A 23661-nucleotide genomic window follows, 5' to 3' on the forward strand; every position below is an offset into this window, starting at 1 on the left:
GTTCATATTCCTGGTGTTCATCGTTAATCATGGAATGGCCTGGGTTGGAACAGACCTTAAAGCTCATCTTGTTCCACCCCCTGCCATGGGCAGGGACACCTTCCACTGTCCCAGGTTGTTCCAAGCCCCATCCAGCCTGGCCTTGGACACTTCTGGGATCCAGGGGCAGGCACAGCTTCTCTGAGCACCCTGTGCTAGGCCCCCTCACCCTAATGCTGGCATCAGGCCCAGCAATCCTGGTCACAGAGAGGCTGCTCTGAGCTCAGCACACAGGACTGTCACTGCCCTGTGAGTGTCACAGCCAGGGTTGGACACAGCTCCGAGGTTCTTCTCAGCTCCCCCAGCTCCAGGAGCAGCCCGGGGAAGGCTCCAGTCAGGTCCCTCTGAGCTGTTGGAGCTATCCTGAGACATACTCTGTATTTCCTGTTTGGTGTTTTTCTGTGGCTGTGACAAGCACATATTAACCCAAAGCCATGATCACATCTTAAGCCCACGTCCCAGCCAGGCAAGCAGAGCACAAAGTGGTGCCGTTCTGGGTGAATCCAGCGGGATCACGGGCACTTGGATGCCGTGTCGGTGTTGGTCAAGGCAGCACCTGTCGGTGCTCCGACGGAACAGGGGCTTTTTGGGAGCTTCCCTGACTGCTCCAAGCCATAACAGATCCAATTGCTTCCCTAAAAACCTGGATTTATAGAGTTTGTGGTGCTTGGCTTGGTACAATTGCACTCTATCTGATGTCCTGTAGTGAAGTCTAAGTTGTAGCATCCCAGAATGGTTTGGGTTGGAAGGGACCTTAAAGATCATCCAGTTGTCCCCACTGCTATGGGCAGGGACATCTTCTACTAGACCAGTGTTTTGACAAAAGGATACAAACTTTTACTTTTAAATATTTCAAATTTCAGTGAAATCCTTTGCTTTTACTTTGGTTTTAAGCAGCTCCAGAAATGATTAAGAGTTGGATACAAACTCACAGCCACAGACATTTGTACTAGGCATTAGCATAAGTTGGTCTCGATGCTATCACCCTAGGATTTGATAATTTTAACTTACTTTCATAGTTTTGTTAGACCTATTCTTGTTTTGATGCCCAAGACTTGGTGCTGCCAAAAGCAGCTCTGTGGCTTTGTGGTGCCTCCCAACCCTGCAGTGCTGGGTGCTTGTGGATGTGGGATTGGTGCTGAGTTATATCACTGCACAGGCAGCAGAAAGCCTCCCCATGACTGGCAGCAGCATTCCTGGCATTTTTCTAATGGGTATAACCCTGGTATTGAGGGGGTTGTCTGCCAGCCACCTTCCTGGGAATCCCAGTGCCGGGGGTTCAGTGGAGCACAGCAGGAGGCCATAGAACTGTGGTCTCCAGCTCCAGAGTCCAGCCAGGCTCTGGGGAGTGGTTGGAGTGCCTGGGGTGACACCCAGCTTCGGCAATGAGTGTTCTTTTGTGTCTTTCAAGGCCTCAGTGGCTCGGGCAGGGCCATGGGATGTAGCAGTGTTATGGTGGCACCCGGCAGGTGGGGGTCCTGCACCTCTGGGCAGGTCCAGAGGGTTTTGCAGGGTGGGCTTGAGCCCCCTTTGCAGTGCTGAGCCCCAGGATCTGAGTTTCTCCTTGCTTTTGTTCTGCAGTCCCACCCACTATCCCTGTGCAACACCAGCGAGGATGAACACACGGAATCGGGATTCATCACCATCGTCAAGCTGGAACAGCCGGATCGGGATCCCAACCCCTGCCTGTCCCTGGCCAACAAGGTAAGTGCAAAAATGCCTGAAATGGCATCAGCCTGGGAAGTGAAACCTGTGGTGCAGCAAAGGAAAGGGGAGGAGGGGGCAGCAAGGAAAGAGCTGTTGGGAAGTAGAGAAAAGGACAAGGACAGATCAGGGTCTTTGGCAGAGGCAGTCCTTGGTAGAAGGGGTCCTTTGGGAGAGATGCTGTGCCAGCCATCCCAAACACCCATCCCTTGACCTTTTGGACTGCCTGACTTTGTAAAAGGTGTGGAGTTCCCTCTAGCCTGGCAGCTCTGGGTTGGTCAGACCTTACCCAGCATCCCACACTCTTTGCTGCCTAATAGCCTTGTGCCTCTCCTGTTTTACAGCCTTACGTTGCTTTCTGGTCTGTGTGATTTGTGTTTCTCTGTGTTCTCTGGCCTGTGGGAAAACATGGACACAGAGAACATCTTCCGTGGCTCTGTTTCCAACAATAATGCTGCAATATTTCCCTGGATGAGGCACAGGAGAGTCAGTGCTGAGCAGTGAGATAAATGCAGACCAGCTGAACTAGTGGTGGGTCACGACTTGTTAACAGTTCATGCCCTGGGAGATCTCAGAGGTCTTTGGATCAGGCACCTCAGTGAAACAGCACTTCCTATGCCAAAAGCTGAGGTCAGTGGTCCAATTCTCTGGTAATAAGGAAGTCAGGTAGGAACAAGGGTCATTTTAAGGCTTAAAATCTTTGTGATTCTGATTAACTTGCATGGATAAGGATGACATTGTTTTTTTCTTTTGATTGTCTCTCTACCAAGCGTTGGCTATTTTCATGCTTGTGCAAGTGTTGTACAAGCATGAAAATCCCCTTGTTCAACTCTTCTTGGCTTTACTTGGATTGCCTTCAGGTCATTTCACCCTGTTGCCTTCCTGCTGGTGGTGACGTGGTGGGGATGGGGACAGGGTCCTTTTCCCTGTTCCCTACAGCTCAGCTGAAGAAGGCAGGCAAAACTTGTACCCAGTGTTTGCTCCGGCACAACAGGGTTTTTTCATGGAGGCTGTGGCATCAAAAGTAAGGAAATGTGATGCCATGGTGGATTTGCCATCCCAGGGCTGGTTCCCCCTGGCTAGAAAGACAGCAGTACCTATCCTTTACTGGGTTGCCCAGCCCAAATTTGGGATGCTGCTGCTCTGGAGCTGGTGCCAGATGTTGGCATGAGCCAGTGTGATGGAGTTGGCAACCTGCTGTCAGTTCCCCCACACCTGGAGAATGGCCTGGGCCCACCTGGGCAGCTTGTGATAGACATGAGGAAAAGGGCTGGGCAGGTGCCTCCAGCTCTGCCATGTCCATCCAGATGTGAGGGTCACATGGTGGTGGTACCAGGATGCCCCAGGATGTTTGGGCAGTGCAGCTGCTGTGGAGGATCACGAACAAGAGGACGAAGCAGCTGCAAAGGCCCGTCTTCCATTTCAGAACGTTAAAAGGTTTCAAAACTTAGGCCATGTTGGATGAAACTTGGAGCAATCTGGTCTAGTGGAAGGTGTTCCTGGCTGTAACAGGGTGGAATGAGATGAGCTTTAAGGTCCCTTGTAGCCCAGACCATTCTGGGATTCTGTTTTGCTAGTTTTGTCCTTCATCTTTGAGACTCTGATCACAGCACTGAAAGTACCAGTGTGTTATTGAGTCCAAGGATCAGCTGAGGAAGGTTGGCACGGGGTGGGACAAGACATGGTGCATTGCTGCACTCTGCTCTTCCACCTGGATCCCTTCTCCAGGACTCCTAAACCCCCCAAAGCAAACAAACCCTCAGCTCCCCTGGTACACTGAGTTCACTGGCCATGAGTCATCACTACTACTCTGTTACCAGAGCCAGATCCAGCACTGGATTTTGATATCCAGCTGTTGCAGTCCTGCAGGTGTTCCTGCTCTAAAATCTCACCAAGGGAGGCTCACAGTTCTTCTCCCATGAACAGGAGTAGTTTAGTCATGAAATAGAGCAGATGCTCCTTAAGCTGGCAACATCCCCGGGCCCTGCCTTGTATCATGGATCCTCCATCCCCTGCAGTTCCTCCCTGTCTGCTTCTCCAAACTCCTGAAGCCTCTGCCAAGCTCCCTCCCTCTAACATTGTACGGATCAGAGAATCACAAACTGGTTGGGACTGGAAGGGACCTTAAAAGATCATTGCGTCCTGAGCTGCTGCCATGGGAAGGGATGCGGAGGTCTCTTCCTCAAAATCCCAGGACCACACTCCTCCTCTGGAGCAGGGGTGTAGCTGTGGGATTTGGCTGGTGCTGAGTGGAGCTGGAACCTTGTTTTCCTGGCAAGTGTGTCTTGGGGCAGAGCTTTGCATGTGGAATTGCAGGGCTGTATCAATGATGATAAAAATAGCCATGTGCAGAGTGCTATCACAACCTCTGCTTCAGCTGTCACCCAGCCAAGCCCTGCACACGGACAACCCTGGCCAGCCCAACACGAGGAGAACTCCACCAGTGACCTGAGGCATTTCCCTGCTTCCTAAATTCTGTCACTGCTTCAGCTTCCAAAGCTAAAACAAACAGGGAAAGCATTAGAGGAGAGGAAGGCATGGGAAGGACCTCTGGAATCAATTCAAAGTGATTTATTGTTCTTTCTGATCATAATTTGTAAATTTTTGGGGGGGCTTTTTTTTTATTTCCGAGTGAACCTGTGATTGCAAGCCTGGTTGTCAGACTGCTGAGACCTCCAAAATCATCCTGTAAATACCTATTTGCACCAGAGGGAGCTCAGCTGTGCCACATGGCTGAAGAGATACAGTGCAAACACAGCTAACACTGAGAAAATTACTGTATCAAGCAAATTGTGAAAGGCTTGAACAGAATTACAGAGTATCTTGAGTTGGAAAGGAACCCCAAGGATCATCCAGTCCAGCCCCTGGTCCTGCACAGACACCCCCCCCAGCAATCCCACCCTGGGGCATCCCTGGGAGCTCCTGGAGCTCTGGCAGCCTCAGGGCTGTGCCCATTCCCTGGGGAGCCTGGGCAGTGCCCAGCACCCTCTGGGGGAAGAACATTTCCTGATCTCCACCCTAAACCTCTGTGGCACAGCTCCAGCTGTTCCCTGGGCCCTGTCCCTGGTCACCATTTGTATCCTTTGCAACAGGAGTCAGAAAGATGTTGGGAAAAGTCACTTGTCCAGTCTCAGTTGTTCATTGCCCCATAGTCAGTGTCTTTAGCAGGATAAAATCAATGTAGAGCTGTTTGTTGTTCATCAAAGACTGACTATTGGATGGAATTCACTCCCTGAAAGTCCTCTTCCCCTGAAAGTGCCAGCAAATACTGGGGTTCCATCGATCCTAGTCAGGACCCAGTCTCTGATCCCTGTCTCGAGCCTTGATCCCACTTTTCCAGCTTCCCTATGAGTGTTAAATCCTGTCAGCAGCCAGAGCCTCCACCTCTGCCTGTTGCTGACCATGTGCAGCTCCATTCCCACACGTGTACCCAGCCCCAATCCCCCCAGTGCTCCTCGCCGAGGTGACCCGGGAGCAGGGATGGAGCTGGTGCCCCCCGGCCGTTCCGGGAATGCCGCATCCCTTGGCCCGGCCGGCTCCCGGCGCCTGAGAGCGCGGCTGGGGGCGGGCAGTGCCCCACGGCCCCCCGCCGGCTTTGGCTATGCTGCTCCTGTTTGCTTGGGATCAAAGGGCTCCGCCTGAGCTACCGGCCCAGCCCAGCCCAGCCCAGCTCACCTTCCATCTCCCGGGGCTGCCTCTGCCTGCCGGGAGGGCTCCAGGGGCTGCCTGGGAGGAGGTGGGTGACCCTCGAGCTCCTGGCTGCTTACCTCATCAGGGTGGCATGTGTGCTCGGCTGGGTGGGTCTCTGAGCTGTCCCTTCCCTCTGGGAAAGCCACCGAACTGAGCAGACCCGGCTCCACCTGAGCTTCTCCCTAATGAGCAGGGGGAACCAGGGAGAGCAGCGTGAGTGGGAGTCAGGTCCTCTGACAGCCCTGGTGCTGCCAGGTGACAGGGGACCTGTGGGAGTTTCTGCTGTCCGTGGAGGTCAGCAGGGCTAACGGGGCTGCACATCCCTCCCCAGCAAATCCAGCTTTGAAATAAGGGAGCAGCTGGCAGGTGGACAGCTGGGGAATTGTTAGATTTGTGTTTTGCTGTGGCTGCAACTCCACCAAGTAGTTCACCTCTACAACTTTAGGAAGAAACCACCCGTGAGCTGCAGAGCTCTGGTAAGTGTAGGCACTGCAGCTCAACACAAGTCAGGAACTGAGGTAGGAACGGTTTCCTCAGTCCAAACAGGTGCTTCTTTCTCCTGGGAAGAGCCCAGGAGGCAGACATGGATCCAATGGCAGGTGTGGACACAGGGTACAGTACAAAATGTCCACTGAAGCTTCTGTTGTTTTGGACAGGCAAAGCTGGCAGGGGAGCGTGGAGCCCGTGCGATCCTTTTTGACATCACCGATGATGAAAGTGCTGCTGATCAGGTACAGACCCCAGTGATACCCTCAGCTAAAACACAGTGCTCCTGTCTCATCCTGAAATGTGCTCAGGGCAGGACCCCCTAGGCACCAGTGGGAGGTCCCAGGATGCTGCTGGTGTTGGGTGTTGGCTCTTACCCTACACAGACACTTTCCATGGCACATCCACGCTCTTAAAAGACATTGTCTGGACAATCAAACTTTTCTGCGAGGAGCTGGATGTTTCCTCTTGGGAAGTCATAAATTTCCTCATCTCACATAGTCCAGACAGCCCAATGTACCTCAGGAAAGGTGATTTCTCAAGTTTCCAAGTCAACCTGCTTTTCTGTTGGTGCAGGTTTAACCTTGGTTAGGACACCTCCAAAGGTCCCTTTCCCCAGCACTGTTGTCATCTCTGGAAGGGAATCAATTCCCCATCCAGATAATCCAGGGATATCCAGCTTTAGGTAGGGAACAGACAGGGGAGCTGGTGCCTGACCTCATCCAAGCTCTGGGCTGACTCCTTGCTGGATCCATCCCTTGTGGCTCTTTCATGCACTTACATCTTAATTTCTGGTGCCAGAGAAACACAGCAGCAAAAGCAGGTCCATGAGGTGATGCCGATGTTGCTCAGATCCCAGTCTCTGATCCCTACCCCGGGCCTTGGCTCCCACTTTTCCAGCTTTCCCATTTGGTACACAAAAGCAAAGAGCATCAAATCCTATCAACAACTCAGAGCTTCGGCCTTGCCTTCATGGTCTTCTTACCATCTGCACCTCTGTTCACATCTCCATCCCTGTCCACCGACCTTTGGATTCCCCCAGCGGAAGGGAAGGGGTTACTGGGTCTGATGGCCACCCTGATCCAGGTCAGTCTGGAGGAGAGCAGACACTTGCTGAGCCAGCCTGTGCCATGCTGCCTGGACCACAGTGGAAAACTGCCAGTGTGACAAGCAGAACAAGCAGAATGTCCTTAGGGAGGAGGGGAACTGGATGGGTCCAGAGCAGAGGAAGCATTTCTCTGGTGAAGGCAGCACTTGGCAGTGCTGTTGGCCCTTTCACAGAGAAGAAGAGGGACCAAGAGCTTTTGCACAGGGGCTTGAAAGGAGCTCAAGAGACACCAAGAAATGGCTGGCTGTGCATGAGGAGTCACCAGCAGGGAAAATAAAGAAATCCATGCTGGAAAATTGATAAAAGAGAAACTTGCATCTGATTAATCATAGAGGGATAGTGTAAACTTGGGGGAGCAGTCAGTCTCTGAAGTGTTGTAAGAAACATCATGAGGAATGGACTTGCCTGGGAGGCCAGGATCATCCTTGTTTCAGGCTGTGCTGGATCAGCCCTTACTGTGTTTGTTTCTTTGCAGCTGAGGAAGCCCAGAGGCCTGAGCCAGCCTGTGGTCCTAATCAGGGGCCATGATGCTGAGCTCCTCATGGGCGTTGTGAACAAGAACAGAGAGGCCCACGTGAAGATAGAGGTCAAGGAGCCACCAGCTTGGGTGAGAGACACATGATTCCCACTGCGTCCTGTATCCTCCCTCCCAACCTGCTAAGCTTTCCCAGAGAGACTGAGCTTTCTTCCTCAGGGATGGAGATCACGGCCTGTTGCAGGAGTCTTTAGCATTCAGACCTGCTGCAAGTAAAGGCTCAAAAGCATTTTCAGCTTACTTAGTTTCTTTTGCTTTAATGTCACAAGTGAGGCAAGGGGATTCTCTGTCTCTTCAAGTAAAACCAAGCCTTGATTTTCTCATTTTGTGCTGCCTTAGACTATGGTCTCAAGGGAGCTGAGATGCTGCAAGACTGAGATATTCTATTCTTGTATGGATGTGCAGAAAAGACTGAACTGTTTTTAATTTTACCTGTAAAGAACAAAGAGGATGAGCTTGGCCAAGGATGATATTTCCCAAGACTGATGGTCCAGAAAAGATGGAGATTCCCCTAGCCTCTAACTCCCACCAAGAGTAATTTCCACACAAGAGTAATTTCTGTCCTGTTTTATCCAACAGCCAGACTACGATGTGTGGATTCTTCTCACAGTGGTCAGCACTGTGGTCGTCATCATTTTGATTTTTGTTGTCCGCACAAAGTGCCAGCTGAACAGGACTCAGGTAGGGATCTCATGGAGCAGATGTGTCTGAGCAAACAGGGAGAAAGGGAAAGCAGGAACAGACACCTTTTGGGAGGGGAAATGGGCAGATAGTGATAGGACAAGGAGAACAGTTGTAAACTAAGAGGAGAGATTTAGATTAGATGTGGGAAGAAATGCTTCCCTATGAGGATGGGGAGGCTGTGGCACAGGGTGCCCAGAGAAGCTGTCGCTGCCCCTGGATCCCTGGAAGTGTCCAGGGCCAGGTTGGATGGGGCTTGGAGCAACCTGGGATAGTGGAAGATGTCCCTGCCCATGGCAGGAGAGTGGAATAAGATGAGCTTTAAGGTCCCTTCTAATCAAAGCCATTCCTTGATTCTATGATTGTATGATTTAGCATTCTTAATAGAAATTAACAAATGAAATAATCATCTTCTCAGAGTCAGATGTATTTCCATATTTGAGACTATCCCATTTGTCCCATAGAGAGACAATAATTTGGGGATCAGAAATTCAGCACTGCTGAGTTATTTGAATATCTAGGGCCAGATGTCTCCTGCTGGTGACAAAGCCTACTTTGGCTGAGTCAGCTTAGACAGAAAGTCACCTCTGCAGATAGGTATCATCCCCAAATTTCTGATAATTCCATTTTGAATATGGGAGGGCAGAGTAAGGCTGAGCCTCTCCTCAAGCCCCGTGTGTCTCTGCAGGACTCGGTGCAGCAGCAGACCCTGCAGGCCATCGGGCAGCTGGCCACACGCCGCTACCAGCCCCGGGCACGGCCGGCCCCGCGCTGGGACTCGGCCAGCAGCTGCAGCTCCGCCCCGGTCTGTGCCATCTGCCTCGAGGAGTTCAGCGAGGGGCAGGTAGGGTTTGGGCAGGACTGCTGTACTCATGGCTCTGGCTTCCCTGGTGGGGGGGGTCAACAATGGGAGCTGAGAATGGCAGGAGCCTGTGAGATGCTTCCTTCTGAGCTCCTGAGTGCTGGAAAGGGATTGCATCCATGGAGGTGTGCCTGCCCCTGGGCTATAAAGCCTCTGCTGAAGTCATGTCTCCAGGCAGGTCTCCAGCTGTGGTGTGGGGTAAAATGCCTATGTTGAAATAGGATAAAATTGGGTTTGCTGCTCCATAGCACCCAGCCTGAAATCTTCTTATTCCCAAGGGCTTGCACCACTCTGGATGTTCACAGAGCAGGACTGGAGGTGCTCCACAGCCTCCTCCATGCACAGTTGGGCTGCAGATCCCTCACTGTTAGATGTCTGTCCGTCCTTCAAGGCTCACTTCCATCAAGAAGGACCCATCCAGGTCTTGGAACATGGTTCGCCTTGCTCATCCTCCTCCTCTCCACTTCTTTCTAGGAACTGCGGATCATCTCGTGCTCCCACGAGTTCCATCGGGAGTGTGTTGACCCTTGGCTGCAGCAACACCACACGTGTCCACTTTGCATGTTCAATATTCTTGGTAGGGCTCAGACACGGCATTTCCTGGCTGAGGACAGGATTGGGTGCAGGATTGTGCCCAGGAGCTCCAGTTACTCTTGGGAGATGGATCAGCAGGTCCTCATGTCCCTGTGCACAGAGTGGACAGGGGACTGTGTGCATGGAGAGGAGTCCCTTGCCTGTCAGCCCACCAGGGTACAGCAAGGTGCTGGGCTTGAGCTGGGACCTGCACCAAGAAGAGGGATTCCAATACTGAGATCTGTGGGGAAGGGAAGGTGGGATCTGGGGGTTGCAGGGGCAGCAAGGAGAGTGTGCAGGACCTTCAGGGTGGTTTGGTGGTGGCAGTGAGGAGTTGCAGAGTATGGATGGGACGTGGGGCCATGCATGTTGGGAGGGCAGTGGAGCATCAGTGCTGGGGTTGCTGCAGCTGGGCTGTGGGACATGTGCTGGGTACTCCCTTCTGGGCTGCGGGATATGTGCCGCATACTTCCTTTTTTCTCCACAGCCAGAGACTCGGGGGACCAGGCCATGGCTGCCAGCTCCAGGCTGGTCCCTCAGGACATGGAGCCGGGGCGGCGACTCCACCTTTTCCGCCAGCATCCAGGACATGCCCTTTACCACCTCCCACAAGCATATCCTCAGAGGAACCTCAGGAGCTTTCCCCCAGAGTCAGCCCATGGCAACCCCTTCTTCCACTCTCCAGAGCTCTCCCAGTTGGATTTTGGCACCATCCACTACATGCCCTACAGACCAGCCACCTCCCTACTGGCCTGTGGCCACATGGCCCCGCTCACCCCAGGCTTGCTGGGGCAGCAGCACCCCAACCCCTCTGCATGCAGGCAGGTGCTGGCACCACACAGGACGTGTCCCCTTCAGCCTCAGCCCCCCTGTGTGGCACCCAAGGCAGTCGTGGCACAGAAGCAGCACCGTGTGCCCACCCTGCGCCGAGGGCTTGGCCACGGGCTCCAGCACAACAGCAGTGGCTCTGGGGAGAGCTATCTCACGGAGCATAGCGGGTACCTGGCTGACGGGCCCGGCAGCGACTCCAGCTCGGGGCCCTGCCATGGCTCCTCCAGTGACTCCATGTTGAACTGCACGGACGTCAGCCTGCAGGGCATCCATGGCAGCTGCTCCACGTTCCGCAGCTCCCTCAGCAGCGACTATGATCCCTTTGTGTACTGCAGCTCCGAGGGCCCCACCACGGACCACGGTCAGGAGCAGCTGCGGCTGCCCAGGGAGAGGCGGCCTCGGTCCTTGGACCTGATGGTGCCCCAGGGGGCTGCTCTGGCCAAGCCCCGGGTGCTCAGCCACATCCACTACCACCACCACCAGCACCACCACTACAGGCAGGACGCAGAATGTCCCCCTGGGCGAGCCGGGCAGGGGCCTGGGCCACGCAAATCCCGGTATTCCGGGGCCAAGGTTGCCTTCCACAGTGCTCGGACACAAAAGAGAACTGAGAAAAGCCATCACTCTCAGCAGCCTCTGGAAAGCAGTGCCGTGCTGCAGGAGGCAGCTCCAGCAGGCCAGCCAGCCTGTCCCCAGGAAGGCCAGGAGCCCCCTCACACCCCCTCCACTTCTTCAAACAGGCTGGACTTCAGTGTAGATGCCAACAGACAATTGGGAGCTGTCCCGCTGTCCCCCAGACACAGCTTACAGAGCAGGCATCACCGAAGGAAAAGAAAGTGTCCCCTGGAGCTCGACCCTGCTCTCCTGGCCAAGGACTCAGCTGAGCCTGGAGCCTGCAACACTCACTTTCCTCCTGGCCATCCCACTGGCTACCGCTGCTCTCCTGAAGCCCAGCCCCTGATCCCAAGCGCTCCCCTGCCCAGCAGCTCCCAGCCGCTCTGGAAATGTTTAGTGCCACAGTCCAGCTCCGAGCTGAGGAAGCAGGAGGAGGGGTTGTCAGGACAGGAGAGAAACCGCTCAGTTCCTGCGGATTTCTCAGGGACGTGCACCCCCAGGCACAGTCTGAGTGTCCGCCTTCACTGCCCATCTCAGCAGGGTGGTCAGGGTAAGTCTGGTCTTCGCCTCTACTGGCAGCAAGCAGGTGAATGAGGAGGAGGTTTGCTGAAGGAAATCCAGCTGCCAGGACACCTGGTACCTTCCTGATGGGTTTTCCTACAGGAGCACTGACTGCAGGAGCCTTCCAGAGCTCACCTGTGAGGGTGGTGGCCTGAATGATGAGCAAGTGTGTTAAAGAGTGCACCAAACCCTGAAATACTACAACTGAGAAATAAGGTGGCTAATTTTAATTAAATATCACTAGCAGCTGGAATATCTCCCAAAGGAAGGGGTGGGACCACATTTTTCAGTGTCCTTACACCAGTCTTGGGTGTCTTACTGGCAGAGTCATTATCATTAAGGCTTTTTGGGCTCCAGTTGTTTTAGCCAAGCCCAGCTAACTGGAATCAGTGAGAAAGGAAGTGTGTGTGGCCCGGGGTAGTAGAACAGACTAATTGAGTTGCTCGATTTGCACATCCCTCATTTCTCACCTGCCTCTGTTGTGTGGGAGTTGCTTTTTAGTGTCTTTTGGAAATCAGATGTAATTAAAGTTTGGCCTTCTGCCTAACTGCTGCGCTCTCTCACAAAGAGAGGGAAAATGCCTTTGAGACGAGTGTCTTTGAAAGAACCTGAGTTTAGCTCCCAGGTCTTGCTCTCTCAGGTCCTCTGAAGGCAGCAACCTGCAAGTCAGCAGGGACAGGTGCTGGCTGGGAGCAGAGCCTGGCTCCCTTCCTCGCCCTGCCACTGACTCATTGCAGGTCCTCGGGCAAATCCTTTTGATTTAGGTCCCAAACACAGATCTGGCTGTCTAATTTCTGTTATAACACTGGCCTTAAACTTGTGACTCACTGTGCCCATTGTGCCACAGAGATAATAACTTCCTCCCAGTGCTTGTCTATCTAGCCCCACCCCACGCCCAGGCTCCTGGTTCTGCGGAGGCAGTGAGGCAGGGGAGGCTGGATGGGCATGGTCTGGCTCCCTGCAGCTTTCTGGCCTCCCAGACTCCCAGGAACAGATATTTTTCCCAGGTGCAGAAGTGCCTGACACTGCAGATAGGTGATAGGGAGGTTCTCCCAAGGCCTGGAGGGATGCTGGTGTTTGGAGAGATAAGGAGTCATCAGGGCAGAGATGTCTCTGGTTGCAGGGAGCTCTGAGTGCCGATGCCCTCCCAGGGTACCCCACATGGAGAGAGCCCTCCTGGCTCAGGGCAGGTTGCTCAGGGCTTGCTTCGAGCTCCCAATGAACCGGGGAGGCTTCAAGAGCAGGAGTCTGTGCACATAACATTGGGCATTGCAAGGTCTGTGCTGGGATGTTCTGTGTCATTGGAAATGGTCCCAGTGGCCCCAGTCTGTGCCATCACCTCCTGATGAGCCTCTGACCCCCACCCAGAGCCAGTGCCAGCTGCTTTGCCAAGCACACCAAGCCTTCATTCCCTCTTCACTCCCCATTCCAGCAGGTAGAAGGACCAATGTATCTGAAAGTATGTCTGTTTACTGCAGTAGCTTCTATGGATGCTTTCAGGATCACCCAGAGAGTCAGAATTCCCTTGCAAGATTGAGAGACTACACAGATTCAGGATTTAACTTTATTAAGAGCAGAGGACAGAGCACAGAGCTTGTGCAGGGCTTATGCAGAAAAGCCACCAAGCTGAAAACATTGGTTGACATAACCTCTGAATTATAATCACATTGGTTCTTTATCTTGAGAAAAGTGTAAATCAATAGAGAAGTAAAAACCAGCAAAGAACAATCTCAGTAGACAGTCCCATGCAAGCAGGACACAAACAAGGAGACCAAGGAAAAATGCATCTCTGCCTCCAGATAAATGGCATAAGGCTAAAAATATAAGTGGATGAATTAAAAAGCCCAGCTTTAAATTAAAGTTTTGACATAAACTTCTCAGAAACCCAGTTTAAAAGAAAAACAAACAGTGGGACCCTGTAATTCCTAGATGAAATTACAGAGAGGGAAGCGTGTCTCTCTTCTGGTGGCATGGGAGAGACACTGCACTAAGAGTGTCAAGTCCAGTGACGAGTGACACAAAAATCCCCAGTTGCCCCTGAGCAGGAGGAGGGTGGCATTAGGGTTTATAACACTGTGTCAGCATAGGCTGCAAAGAGGAGCCTACATAGACAGGAGAGTCTTATGAGAATATTGCTAAAATAAGCAGTCAAAAGATGCTTTTGGGCACAGGGATCATGCACAGCCCCAGAAAAGGGCTGGTCAAGCAGCAGGGCAGAGAGGGCACTTGGAAACTGCTGTTTCAAAGCAAAGGTGTGGCTGGAGAAGGAAATCAGAACAGAGCTGGATGCCAAGTGAAGTACAGAGCCATGGAGAGACAGGCCAGGGAATATTGCTGTGAACAGCTTGTGTGAAGCAGACTATTAATGCAAACGTTTTCTGCTGCATTGGAAGGGAGAAGGCTGCCTAGGATTCTTCAGATCTAGGGAGTGACAGAAGTCTGAGGGATGTTCAGGGGCTGTAAGTGCAGAGCAGTAGAGCAAACTGCCTTTATTGCATTAGTGATCACCAGGGGAGTGCTCAGGGAGGTTCTCACCTGGCACAGCTCCATTCAGGGCAGGGGGGGCAGAATCCCTCATGAATCAAATCACCAGTCTGAGCACTTCTGAAATACAGTGGAGAGTAACAAATTGCCAGGGGTACAGATTACCCACTGGGCATCCTGCAGGGATCAAGCACACAGCTGATAAATCCTGAATGTGGACTGCAATCTCTTATCCATGCCCAGACCAAGGAGGAAGAGCTGAGGGCAATATCAGCTGGAAATAGCTGAAGCCACAGAATGATGAGCCTGACTTTCCAGCCAAGCAATTTGTTAAAAATTCAAATACAGGGTCTGACTTGTAGGCACATGGCTGAATGTGAAAACCAGGGGAGGAGGCAACCCAGTTTTTGTAGGGAGAGATAACGCCTGACAGATCTTTTAGGGGAAGGAAGCTCTGAAAGGATAAAAGGGAAGGTGCTCCCACAGGTAAATAACTCACTGAAAAAAGAGACAAGAGTGCAGATCAGACTTAATGGAGGGGAATTACTCAGAGAGGAGAGAAGTGGAGTTCTGCAACCGTATGATCCTTTCAGCAAGCTCATAAATATGCTGGACAAGGAGAGGAGATAGCCAAGTGTATCACATATAAAATCCATCAGGATGTCAAGCATTAAAACTGGATACAGAGTGTTACAGGAGGATCTCCTGCTGCTGAGCTGTTGAGTGAGAGGGTGGTGGATGAAATCCTCTGTAAGTAGCACAAAATGCCACACATGAGCAGAGCCACTTTTAAGTAAAAATCACAACATTATTGTTGTTATTACTATCGTTATCATTAGCTGGCTGGGAACTATGTGGAACAAGCAGAAAGTGCCTTTATGCAGTTGTGTAAGCCTGTGGTGATCTCACAGCTCCTGATCACCAAAAAGGGTGGAAAAAGAAAGGGAAATAATTTCTGCCCCCTTGGAAGCAGGCAGAAATGTATCTGGTACAATCACAGCGATGTTTTTTTCTGAGAAAATAGAAAGAATAGTGAGACTTTCATGTGGGAAAAAAGGTGATCAGCAGAGGATAGGGAAGAGAGGATATGAAATAAGGAGAGCAGAGGAGAAGGCAGACAAGAGAGTACTTAGAACAAAGAAATTGATGGCATCAAATGGAAACCAGAAGCTTTAAAACACCCAAAAGGCAACACAAGGTGTATAATGAAACCTGGTGCTGGTTGCCCCCGGGATGTAGATGCCCGAAGTAAAATGGTTTTGAGAGCCCAGATCAAGAGGTAGCAAATGCAGAGATGCAAATCCACCCTCTGGCTCAGGAAGTTCCTAAACCAGGGCTTCCAGAAGCTGCTGGTGCTCCTGTGGGATGCAGCACCCTCCAGGTGTATGCTAACCTCACCCAGCTGCTAGGTGAGGCTGAATCTTGGTCCACAGCCCCTGGAGATTGCCATGCACTGGCATCCCAGGGAATAACGCTGTGGATGACCCTAAAGAGCCTTGCATGATCTTGGAGTTTATGCCTCTTCCTTGAGCACCTCCATCAGCCCTTCTTGGTGGGCTTTGCATAAAGGTGGATCCCTTACTCTTCTGTTGCCTGGAGAGACCACACCTGGGAGTCTTGTCCCTGGAGAATCAATCCTGGAGCAATGCTGATGGATCCTCTTAAAGGAAGACAGACAGCTGGCAGTGAATTCCAGCTGGATGGCTTCCTGAACTGCCCCGGCACACCTGGGAAGCATCCCAGAACAGCCACATTACTCCAGCACAGGCTGATGAAATCTCCTGATTTCTCTCCCTGTGAAAGCTCACCTCCTGCAGTGCTCTCCATATCCTCCCCGTCTCCTCCTTCCTGCTCATCCTGAGTCCCTTTTCCTGCCACATCTTGTAACCTTACTAGGGAGGGGGAAAGGGATTAGAGGGCAAAAAAAGACCACCCTTAAAACCTAACACCCAAAGAACATGATTTCTGTGGTGTCATGATGGTGTGCTCCAGGTCGTTGCCCTGCCATGGCCAGTCCACCAGCCAAGGTTCTCTGACCTGTCCCAGTTCATGATCTTTTCTTAGCCGGAGCAAGGGACACTTATGCAGGCACAGCTTTCAGAAAATCTTTTAGTAATGCTATTTGAGACTGAAGGCATGTGAAGGCAGAGGGCTTGAAGCTGGACAATCTCTTCTTGGGTTGCACATAAGCTGGTGACAAGGAAAGCAGTTGGAAATGGCTTATTCCACATACTTGTGACTCAAGGCACAAATGTAAGAGATGCTTAAACTCTGTCTTCAGGTACTGTGGCCATGCTTGCACGTGTGTGTACATGTATAACATCATGTGCATTCATTTTCCTACATTGATTAGCTACACTTTTCCAAGCAGAATCTCATTTGTTTGTTTTCTTCCCACATATTTAATTTCAAGGCTCTGCTCCTACAGCTGGAGCAGATATATAGATGATATATAACCAACAAGAATTTGTTGTGACTGTTCTGAAAAGCTGTTTTGAATTGCCCTCGATGAATCTCTAAGAGGGCATTTCTTTCCTTTGATCTCAGAAACATTCAGGAAAAGGGAGATAGGAAAAATAATGCCTGTATGCCTTTGCTGGGCTATGCTGACCTTGTCTAAGAGTTCTGGGCAGGCTTGAGAGACATCTGGGAAGGGACTTTGGTGTGTGTGACAGCAGGCAGTGACTTAGAGAGAAAGCGGCTGTCTGGAGCAGTGACTTGGGTGCACCTTTTTAGGCAGCCCTTTTGTTGGATGTTTCCAAGTAAACTGCTCAGCACCTGCCTATCAATTCTCCAGGCAGAAGGGGCTGGCAAGAGCCTGGGCCTGAGCTGGGCTCAGAAGCAATTTGTGCAACCTCTCGCACACTGTGGAACGTGTGTCATTCCTGTCTTGCATCAGTGCTCTCTGCTCTTACTGCCTGGAGTTTCTGTTGCCCCCTGGCTCTGTGAGATATGAATTGGTGTTATTTTCTGTTCCTAATAATTTTTGAATCAGCAGTACAGATTTTCACAAAGGGCAAACATAAAAAAGCCTCAAAAACAAACACCTTGTTGTGATGTGAATCCTAGGATGCCCTTAGCCTGCCTCCTCTGAAATATATAAGGAGCAGCTTGATGTCTTAAGATTTTATTGTACTTCACCTTAGAGGAATAAACTGGCTGGGAGGTGGCCAGAAAATTCCCTCTGAAAAACTGAGAGAAACTTCCTAGAATCATGCAATATTCTGAATTGGAAGGGATCCACAAGGATTATCCAGTCCAGTCCCTGGCCCTGCCCAGGACACTACAACAATCCCAGCCCGTGCATCCCTGGGAGCATTGTTCAAACACTCCTGCTCTGGCAGCCTCAGGGCTGGGACCATTCCCTGGGGAGCCTGTTCCAGTGGCTTAGTGGCTTTTTTAGTAGCTTCCACTTAGTGGTTTTTCCTGCAGCATCTGCTCTCTGGATTGCAGGGTCAAGGCCCCAGCCGCTGCAGAGCCTGGGAATGTTCAGCCAGGTGTAGCTGACACTCTTCTTTCTCCTTTTCTTTGAATGCAGAATCTGAAGAGGAGGTCCAGGATGTCCATGAACACTCAGTTTAATAAAACACTGGCCTGTTTGCTCGCTGGGAGTTGGAGTGGACACAGATGTTGATGGAGCTGCTCACATGTGGCTCTGCCCAGCCCTGCCCTGCTGAGACACAGACTGGCAAGAGCAACGGGCCACTCGTGGTCTCCTGACATGTCCCCACGGCCCGATGGTGACACAGACAGAGCGCTGCTCTCTGGGCTGTCTCCTCTGGAGGCACAGGCAGCCCCTCGTCATCCCGTGGCACCGCTCCGAGCTGGGCAGGGCTCCCAGGGAGAGCTCACCGAGTGAGTGCAAGCTGCTATTTTGGCGTGTTCATGCCACAGAAGGTTTTGCTAAACACTGCAAAAATAAACAAGCCTTCAAGACCAAAAGCTGCAGAAATTACTTTCTGTGGCCTGGTAGCTCCTGACTTCATTTCCTCACTTAGGTCAAAAGCCAGATTTCTTCAATTAACTTTTCCATGCTTATTTCAGACACAGGAACAAGCTATTCTCCATCTCACCGCTCACAGGGCTGCCCTGCAAGGTGCTGCTTCTGACTTCAGTGGAAACCAAGAGCTCTCATCACTTTTGGTCACCTCAATGTCCCTCAGCTGACACCATCTCAGCCACTGACTGTTTGCCAGCAGCAGGAGAGGGGAAGACACAGGGATGTCAACAGTTCTGGGAAGGAGCTGGGTCAGACTCTTTCCATTGCAAAGAATCCACCCTCTCATCTGGCAATGTGAACAAAGTCTCTCACTCACCCCCTAACTCCTCCACCTACCCTCAAATAGCTCTCATGGCCTGTTAAGAGCATATTTCAAACATATCTTAGATGTCCCCATCACAGGAGTCATACAAAATCCTGGAGTTCATGTGGTTCCTGCTTCTCTCCTTCCTCTCATTGCCCCAAGACACAGCAAAAATTCCCAGCAAAAGCCTCCATAACAAATGCAGAGCAGAGCCCTATCCATCACCCAGCCTTAACTTCATATTCTGAGACTCCTGAAATCCTTCAAAAGGATTTTTCTGTCTTTTCCAACATTTTGATGATGCAGGGATAAAACTTGAGAAGTCATCAGGCTCTAGTTTATTATGTTCCCCCTCCCCCACATTTATGAATATTTTGGGTTTTTCTGAATATCACTAGTTCTTATTTCCTACATCTCATAATTTGCAGACATTCAAGCAAAATGAAACCTGCCAAATTCAAAACATACAGAACCCATGTAGCTTTCAAACAGCAGAGAATTCCTGTCAGGTTCATTGCACTAAATGATCAGTCAGGCCAAAGAATCAGCCAGATTCCCATGTGAAGTGCACGTGTCTGTGGCACCAGGTGCTTCCAAGCACAAGGAAGCATTGGTGAGGGTACAATACTGGAGCTAAAGATAACTCTTAACAATTTGAAACTTGATGTAGGGACAGACTTTCCCATCTGCTCAGTAAAGCTTCCCGTGTCTTCCTTTGAAGCAGCAGCTTCGCAAGAGAGTGTTCTGGTGATGCAGTCCCAGTTCAGGATAATCCTCTGCCTCCCTTTGTTGGTGGGAAAGGTTTTTACAGGGTTTGCTGCCCTTAATCCTCAAAAAAGGCATCTTGGTCCCAGCTGCTAATCAGTCCTGACAGTCAAGTGATCAGCCAATAGCACTGTTTTAAACCCAACATTATTCCCTTGTAGTGCTCATTCCTTGTCTCCTTGTGACCAGGCCCCTGTGGGATCTTTCATTCTAGGGAAGAGCTGAATTTCCTTCATCAAAGAACCCAGCAGAATTACATTCAGACCTTTCCAGGCTCTTGTTTGTCCTACAGGGCAAGCAGAAGACACAAGCTCAGAATTCTCCTGTGCAGGGAAGTCACTCTTTAACTAGAGGAAAAATCCAGGAGTGGGTTTGGATTCACCCCATTTGGCTTCTTGTGCTCCTGGTCTGTGGCTTGTCTGAACCAGGTCCCTGTATCCTTGACCATTCTGGAGGGCTGAGAGGCTTAACAGAGGGGGAAGGTCATGAAGTCAGGGTGCTCCCACTGCTTTTTTTAGGAGTCAGGAAGGCAGAGAACCTCCAGGGATTCATTTCTCTGCTCAAAAGAACAAGTGAAGCTCTAAAGTCCTCTCTTTCCCTCCTTGTCCCTAACAGAAGAGGAGATTCCTGAATTTGTGAGCCACAAGCTGCACCCTCTCCACTCCCTACTGCAGTATTACCAGGCTGCCAGGGCAGCGCCTGCTTCCAGGTGTCTCCCTTGCCCGACCTTATGCTGCTGCTCCTGTTCACGTAGGAAATGCTGGAGTGCAGGTCTGCCTTCGTGGGGGCTCAGGGGGAGGAGAGGGAGGAACTGTCTGGGAACTTGGGTTTGAAAGATCCTCTTCAGTAGATATATGACTGTCCTTGGCTTCCTGGAAGGGAAGAAGCAGTATTTGAGAAAATAGGGAATGGTTCCTCACAGTTCTTTACCTCTTGCTTCTGGGTGATGCTTTTGAGGGCTGTGGGCTCCACCGTGGAGTCTCTCCAGCATTCCTGCAGTGATGCAGAGTTTATTTTCCTTCTTTGCATCCCAAGTCACAGCCAAAAACTGATGGAAGCCAGAGCATCCCAAACTCCCTCTATGAAAACTGAAGGCCCAGTCCTTCTGCTGGGACCCCCTTCCCAAGAGGTCCCACCCCCTGAACTGGGCATATGGTCGGGCTGGCTGGATATCTCCCCTCCTGCACAAATCCCTCAGATCCTTCGGAAATGTGAATATCGCTTCATTTTGTTGTTGCTTTTTATTTCGTTTTGTTTTTGTTTTTGTTTTTGTTTTTTTGTTTTTTTGTTTTTTTTTTTTTGCTGAGTCTATCTTGGCTCTCGGGGTTTGGGAATAAATTATGACCCAGAAAAAAAAAAAAAAGTCCACACACGGGGAAAATAAAAAAGAATACATTTTATATATATGCAAAACTGTGTATTTATGTCCGATAAACACAAAGATGTGTGAATATGATGATGTGCTCAGAAATATATTTATTTACTAATATATTTATCCATGTACTGGTCTGCTGCCTGCGTTTGTTCTTTGTGCGTGGGGCTGTGCTCGGGCCCGGCCCGGCCGTGACAGAAACCCCGCCCGCCGCCCCCACTCGAGCCCGGGGCGGAGCCAGGGCTGGGGCGAGCTCGGAGCCGTTCCCGTTCCTGTTCCGGGCCGGGGCCGGGGCCGCTGCGCAGCCGCAGAATGGAACCGGGCAGCCATGGCCGCCATCTCGCTGGAGACCGTCCCCAAGGACCTGCGGCACCTGCGGGCCTGCCTGCTCTGCTCCCTCGTCAAGGTGGGACCGGGAAGGGAACAGGGACAGGGGCCGGCACAGGGATTGCTCCTCGCCGGCTCCGGACCTTCCTCTGCCCGGCTTAAGCCTTGCAGCCCCTACCGGGCCCTTTTCCCCGGCTCCGGCACTCCCTGTCCCAGCTCCACCACGTCGGCTCCGGCCCCGGCCCCGGCCCTTCCCTGCGCCGGCTATTTCCTCTCGGCCCCGGCCCGAGCCTTTCTGCCCTTCCCGGCCCTTTCCCTGCTTGTTTTGGCCCTCCTTGTCCCGGCCCAGGCCCCCCTCCCCGGCCTGGACCTTCCTAGTGCTTCCCCCGCCGGGTCTGTCCCTCCGACCCCGGCCCGGCCTCCCCTCTCCTGCCCCGGCCCTTCCCCCCCGGGCCTCTCTGCAGCCCCTGGGCGATTCCCGTCCGCTCCGACCGTGGCCCTGAACCCTCCTTCCCGGGCTTCCCTCCCTTTCCCCGGCCCCGTGGCTACCCGGCTCCCGGCTGGTCCCGGTCTCCGACACCCGTGTTCCCTTAGACCATCGACCAGTTCGAGTATGATGGCTGTGACAACTGTGAGACGTATCTGCAGATGAAGGGCAACCGCGAGATGGTCTATGACTGCACCAGCTCCTCCTTTGATGGGTGAGTGGGGCTGGGCCCGGCCGCGGTCCCCCGGGGGCCTGGGGACACCCAAGTGGCACTGTGGGGTCACCCAGCCAGGAGACATTCCCTTACTGCCATCCCCCCTGCAGGATCATCACCATGATGAGCCCTGAGGACAGCTGGGTCTCCAAGTGGCAGCGGATCAGTGAGTAATTTGGGAGCTGGAGATCCCTTCTCTACAAACCCTTCTCAGGGGCAGCGGGAACTGCTGCTTGGAGTGGAACTTGGGTTTGGGAACTTGGGAACTTGGAACTGCTAGAAGGAGTTCTGCCCTCCCTGTAAGCGGACATCTGCACAGGTTGAGGATTCCTATGTGGCTGCTCCATGTGGGGTAACTTGGGGTTTTATTTCCTGCAGGTACCTTCAAGCCAGGTGTCTATGCAGTGTCTGTGACCGGCCGCCTGCCCCAAGGTACCTGTGTGGTGGAGTCAGGGTTTGGGGCTCTGAACACTGCATTAGGGAGCATGCCATGTGGGTGATGGGATCAGCAAAAGTGTGATAGGATCAGCAAAGGTGACTGCAAGGAGGTGCTGGACTAGAGAGGGAGTTTTAGGGTTCAGCACTGTACCTGCCAGAAGTTTATATTGTAAGCTGCTGACTAAAGCCTGGCTATCAGAGGCATCAACTTGGATTAATTAGTGATTCTGGAAAGTGGGCATGTCTCAAACCATTCAGCTCCAGGATAACATGGAGTTTTGTTAATAAAAAAGTGTTTTTCAGAATGGGGTGCTGTTGTGGCAATCCCAATGAGCAGACCCCTCCTCCTGCACTAAGTGCTTATGCCATGGTGGATTTCTGTTTTTACAAATGGAGTAGAGGGTGCAGAGGATTTGCTTCATCTCTGGAATGCAGAAAGGGCGTCATCCATCCAGCGAGTTCCTGCCCAATATGTAGTCCCAGAGCAGACTCCTAACCCAGGGGTGAATCCCAAACCCCTGGGGTGAAAGCTATGCCTGTGTCTGGAGCCCCAGGTTTCTTATTTCTAGCTGAGGGCTGCATTGGGAAGGAGCTGGAAACATCATGAGGCCGGAAGCTGAGGCCTTCTGCCACAGCCCAGGCACATCTGAAATACCCAGGGTTAGGGTTTAAATGGGATATCAGGGAAAGGTTCTTTCCCCAGAGGATGGTGGGGCACTGCACAGGCTCCCCAGGGGATGGTCCCAGCCCTAAGGCTGGCAGAGCTCCAGAAGCATTTGCACACTGCTACCAGGAATGAACAGAGTGGGATTGTTGGGGTGTCTGTGCAGGGCCAGGGACTGGACTCCCATGATCCTTATCCCTCTTCCAACTCAGGATATTCCATCATTCTGTGAAATGAAGGTTATTGTCCAGTTCTACATGACAGAACCACCAGATGTTCCCAGGGCTCCTCATTCCAGGAGAAGACTGAAATGTGTTTGTCTCCTTGCTGCAGGGATCGTCCGAGAGCTGAAGAGCCGTGGCGTGGCCTACAAGTCTCGGGACACAGCCATAAAAACCTGAAGGGCCCTTGTGCTGCCTGGAGATCCCAGTGCTGCATGGAAGAAGCAGTGGGGACTGCTCCAAAACCTCTGAGCTTTTATCCTGTAGGGAAGTGGGGCTGGACTTGGGGTGTGCTGGCTCAGCTCCCCTCACTTAGTACCTCCGGACTCCTCCACACCACAGACATTTATCTGAGCCGTGACAGGGGGGAGGGTGTGAGTAGAGCTGGGAAGAGGTGTTTCATCATGATGCCCAAGCTTTTTTTACAGTTGATGTGGGAAAGAGGGGATTTGGGAAATAGCTGTGTAAATAGTTCAATAAAACCCACTGCCTGGTCAGGGCTGGGTCCAGCTGTCACTCTGTCACTGGTTTCACCCCCCTGCCTGTGCCACACTGCAGAGCCTGTGATTGTCACTGCTTGTGCCATGGGCCACATTCCTGCCTTGAGAGCGAGATCCTGCCCTGGCTCCATGGGGTGTCCTTCCATGTGGGAAACCTGCAGCTGCCAGCTGGATGGAGCAGAGATGGTGATGGCCAGGGC

The 23661-nt window shown here is 52.0% G+C and overlaps 2 protein-coding genes across 2 annotated transcripts in view; both read left to right on the forward strand.

The window, feature by feature from the left end:
* Nucleotides 1-20810, forward strand: part of RNF43 (ring finger protein 43) — a 61226-nt gene extending 40416 nt beyond the window's left edge. The window contains exons 4-11 of the mRNA XM_054647140.2: nt 1621-1743; nt 6090-6164; nt 7503-7634; nt 8142-8243; nt 8932-9087; nt 9580-9682; nt 10166-11674; nt 17708-20810. Coding sequence (XP_054503115.2) covers nt 1621-1743; nt 6090-6164; nt 7503-7634; nt 8142-8243; nt 8932-9087; nt 9580-9682; nt 10166-11674; nt 17708-17751 — 2244 coding nt within the window. The 3' untranslated portion in view covers nt 17752-20810. The remainder of the gene's footprint in view (nt 1-1620; nt 1744-6089; nt 6165-7502; nt 7635-8141; nt 8244-8931; nt 9088-9579; nt 9683-10165; nt 11675-17707) is intronic.
* A 48-nt stretch (nt 20811-20858) lies between these two features.
* Nucleotides 20859-23458, forward strand: SUPT4H1 (SPT4 homolog, DSIF elongation factor subunit). The gene is made up of 5 exons (XM_054646836.2): nt 20859-21016; nt 21532-21638; nt 21749-21804; nt 22017-22070; nt 23074-23458. The coding sequence occupies exons 1-5, from the start codon at nt 20939-20941 to the stop codon at nt 23139-23141; spliced, it is 363 nt and encodes a 120-aa protein (XP_054502811.1). The 5' UTR covers nt 20859-20938; the 3' UTR covers nt 23142-23458.
* The last annotated feature ends 203 nt before the right edge of the window (nt 23459-23661 follow it).

Source organism: Agelaius phoeniceus, chromosome 20, assembly GCF_051311805.1.
Source record: "Agelaius phoeniceus isolate bAgePho1 chromosome 20, bAgePho1.hap1, whole genome shotgun sequence".
In the NCBI taxonomy this organism is placed as follows: Eukaryota; Metazoa; Chordata; class Aves; order Passeriformes; family Icteridae; genus Agelaius; species Agelaius phoeniceus.

Coding starts and splice junctions, on each gene's coding strand:
- SUPT4H1 (XM_054646836.2), top strand. CDS start 20,939: ATGGCCGCCATCTCGCTGGAGACCGTCCCCAAGGACCTGCGGCACCTG. Junction 21,805..22,016: donor CTCCAAGTGGCAGCGGATCA/GTGAGTAATTTG, acceptor TATTTCCTGCAG/GTACCTTCAAGCCAGGTGTC. Junction 22,071..23,073: donor GACCGGCCGCCTGCCCCAAG/GTACCTGTGTGG, acceptor TCCTTGCTGCAG/GGATCGTCCGAGAGCTGAAG.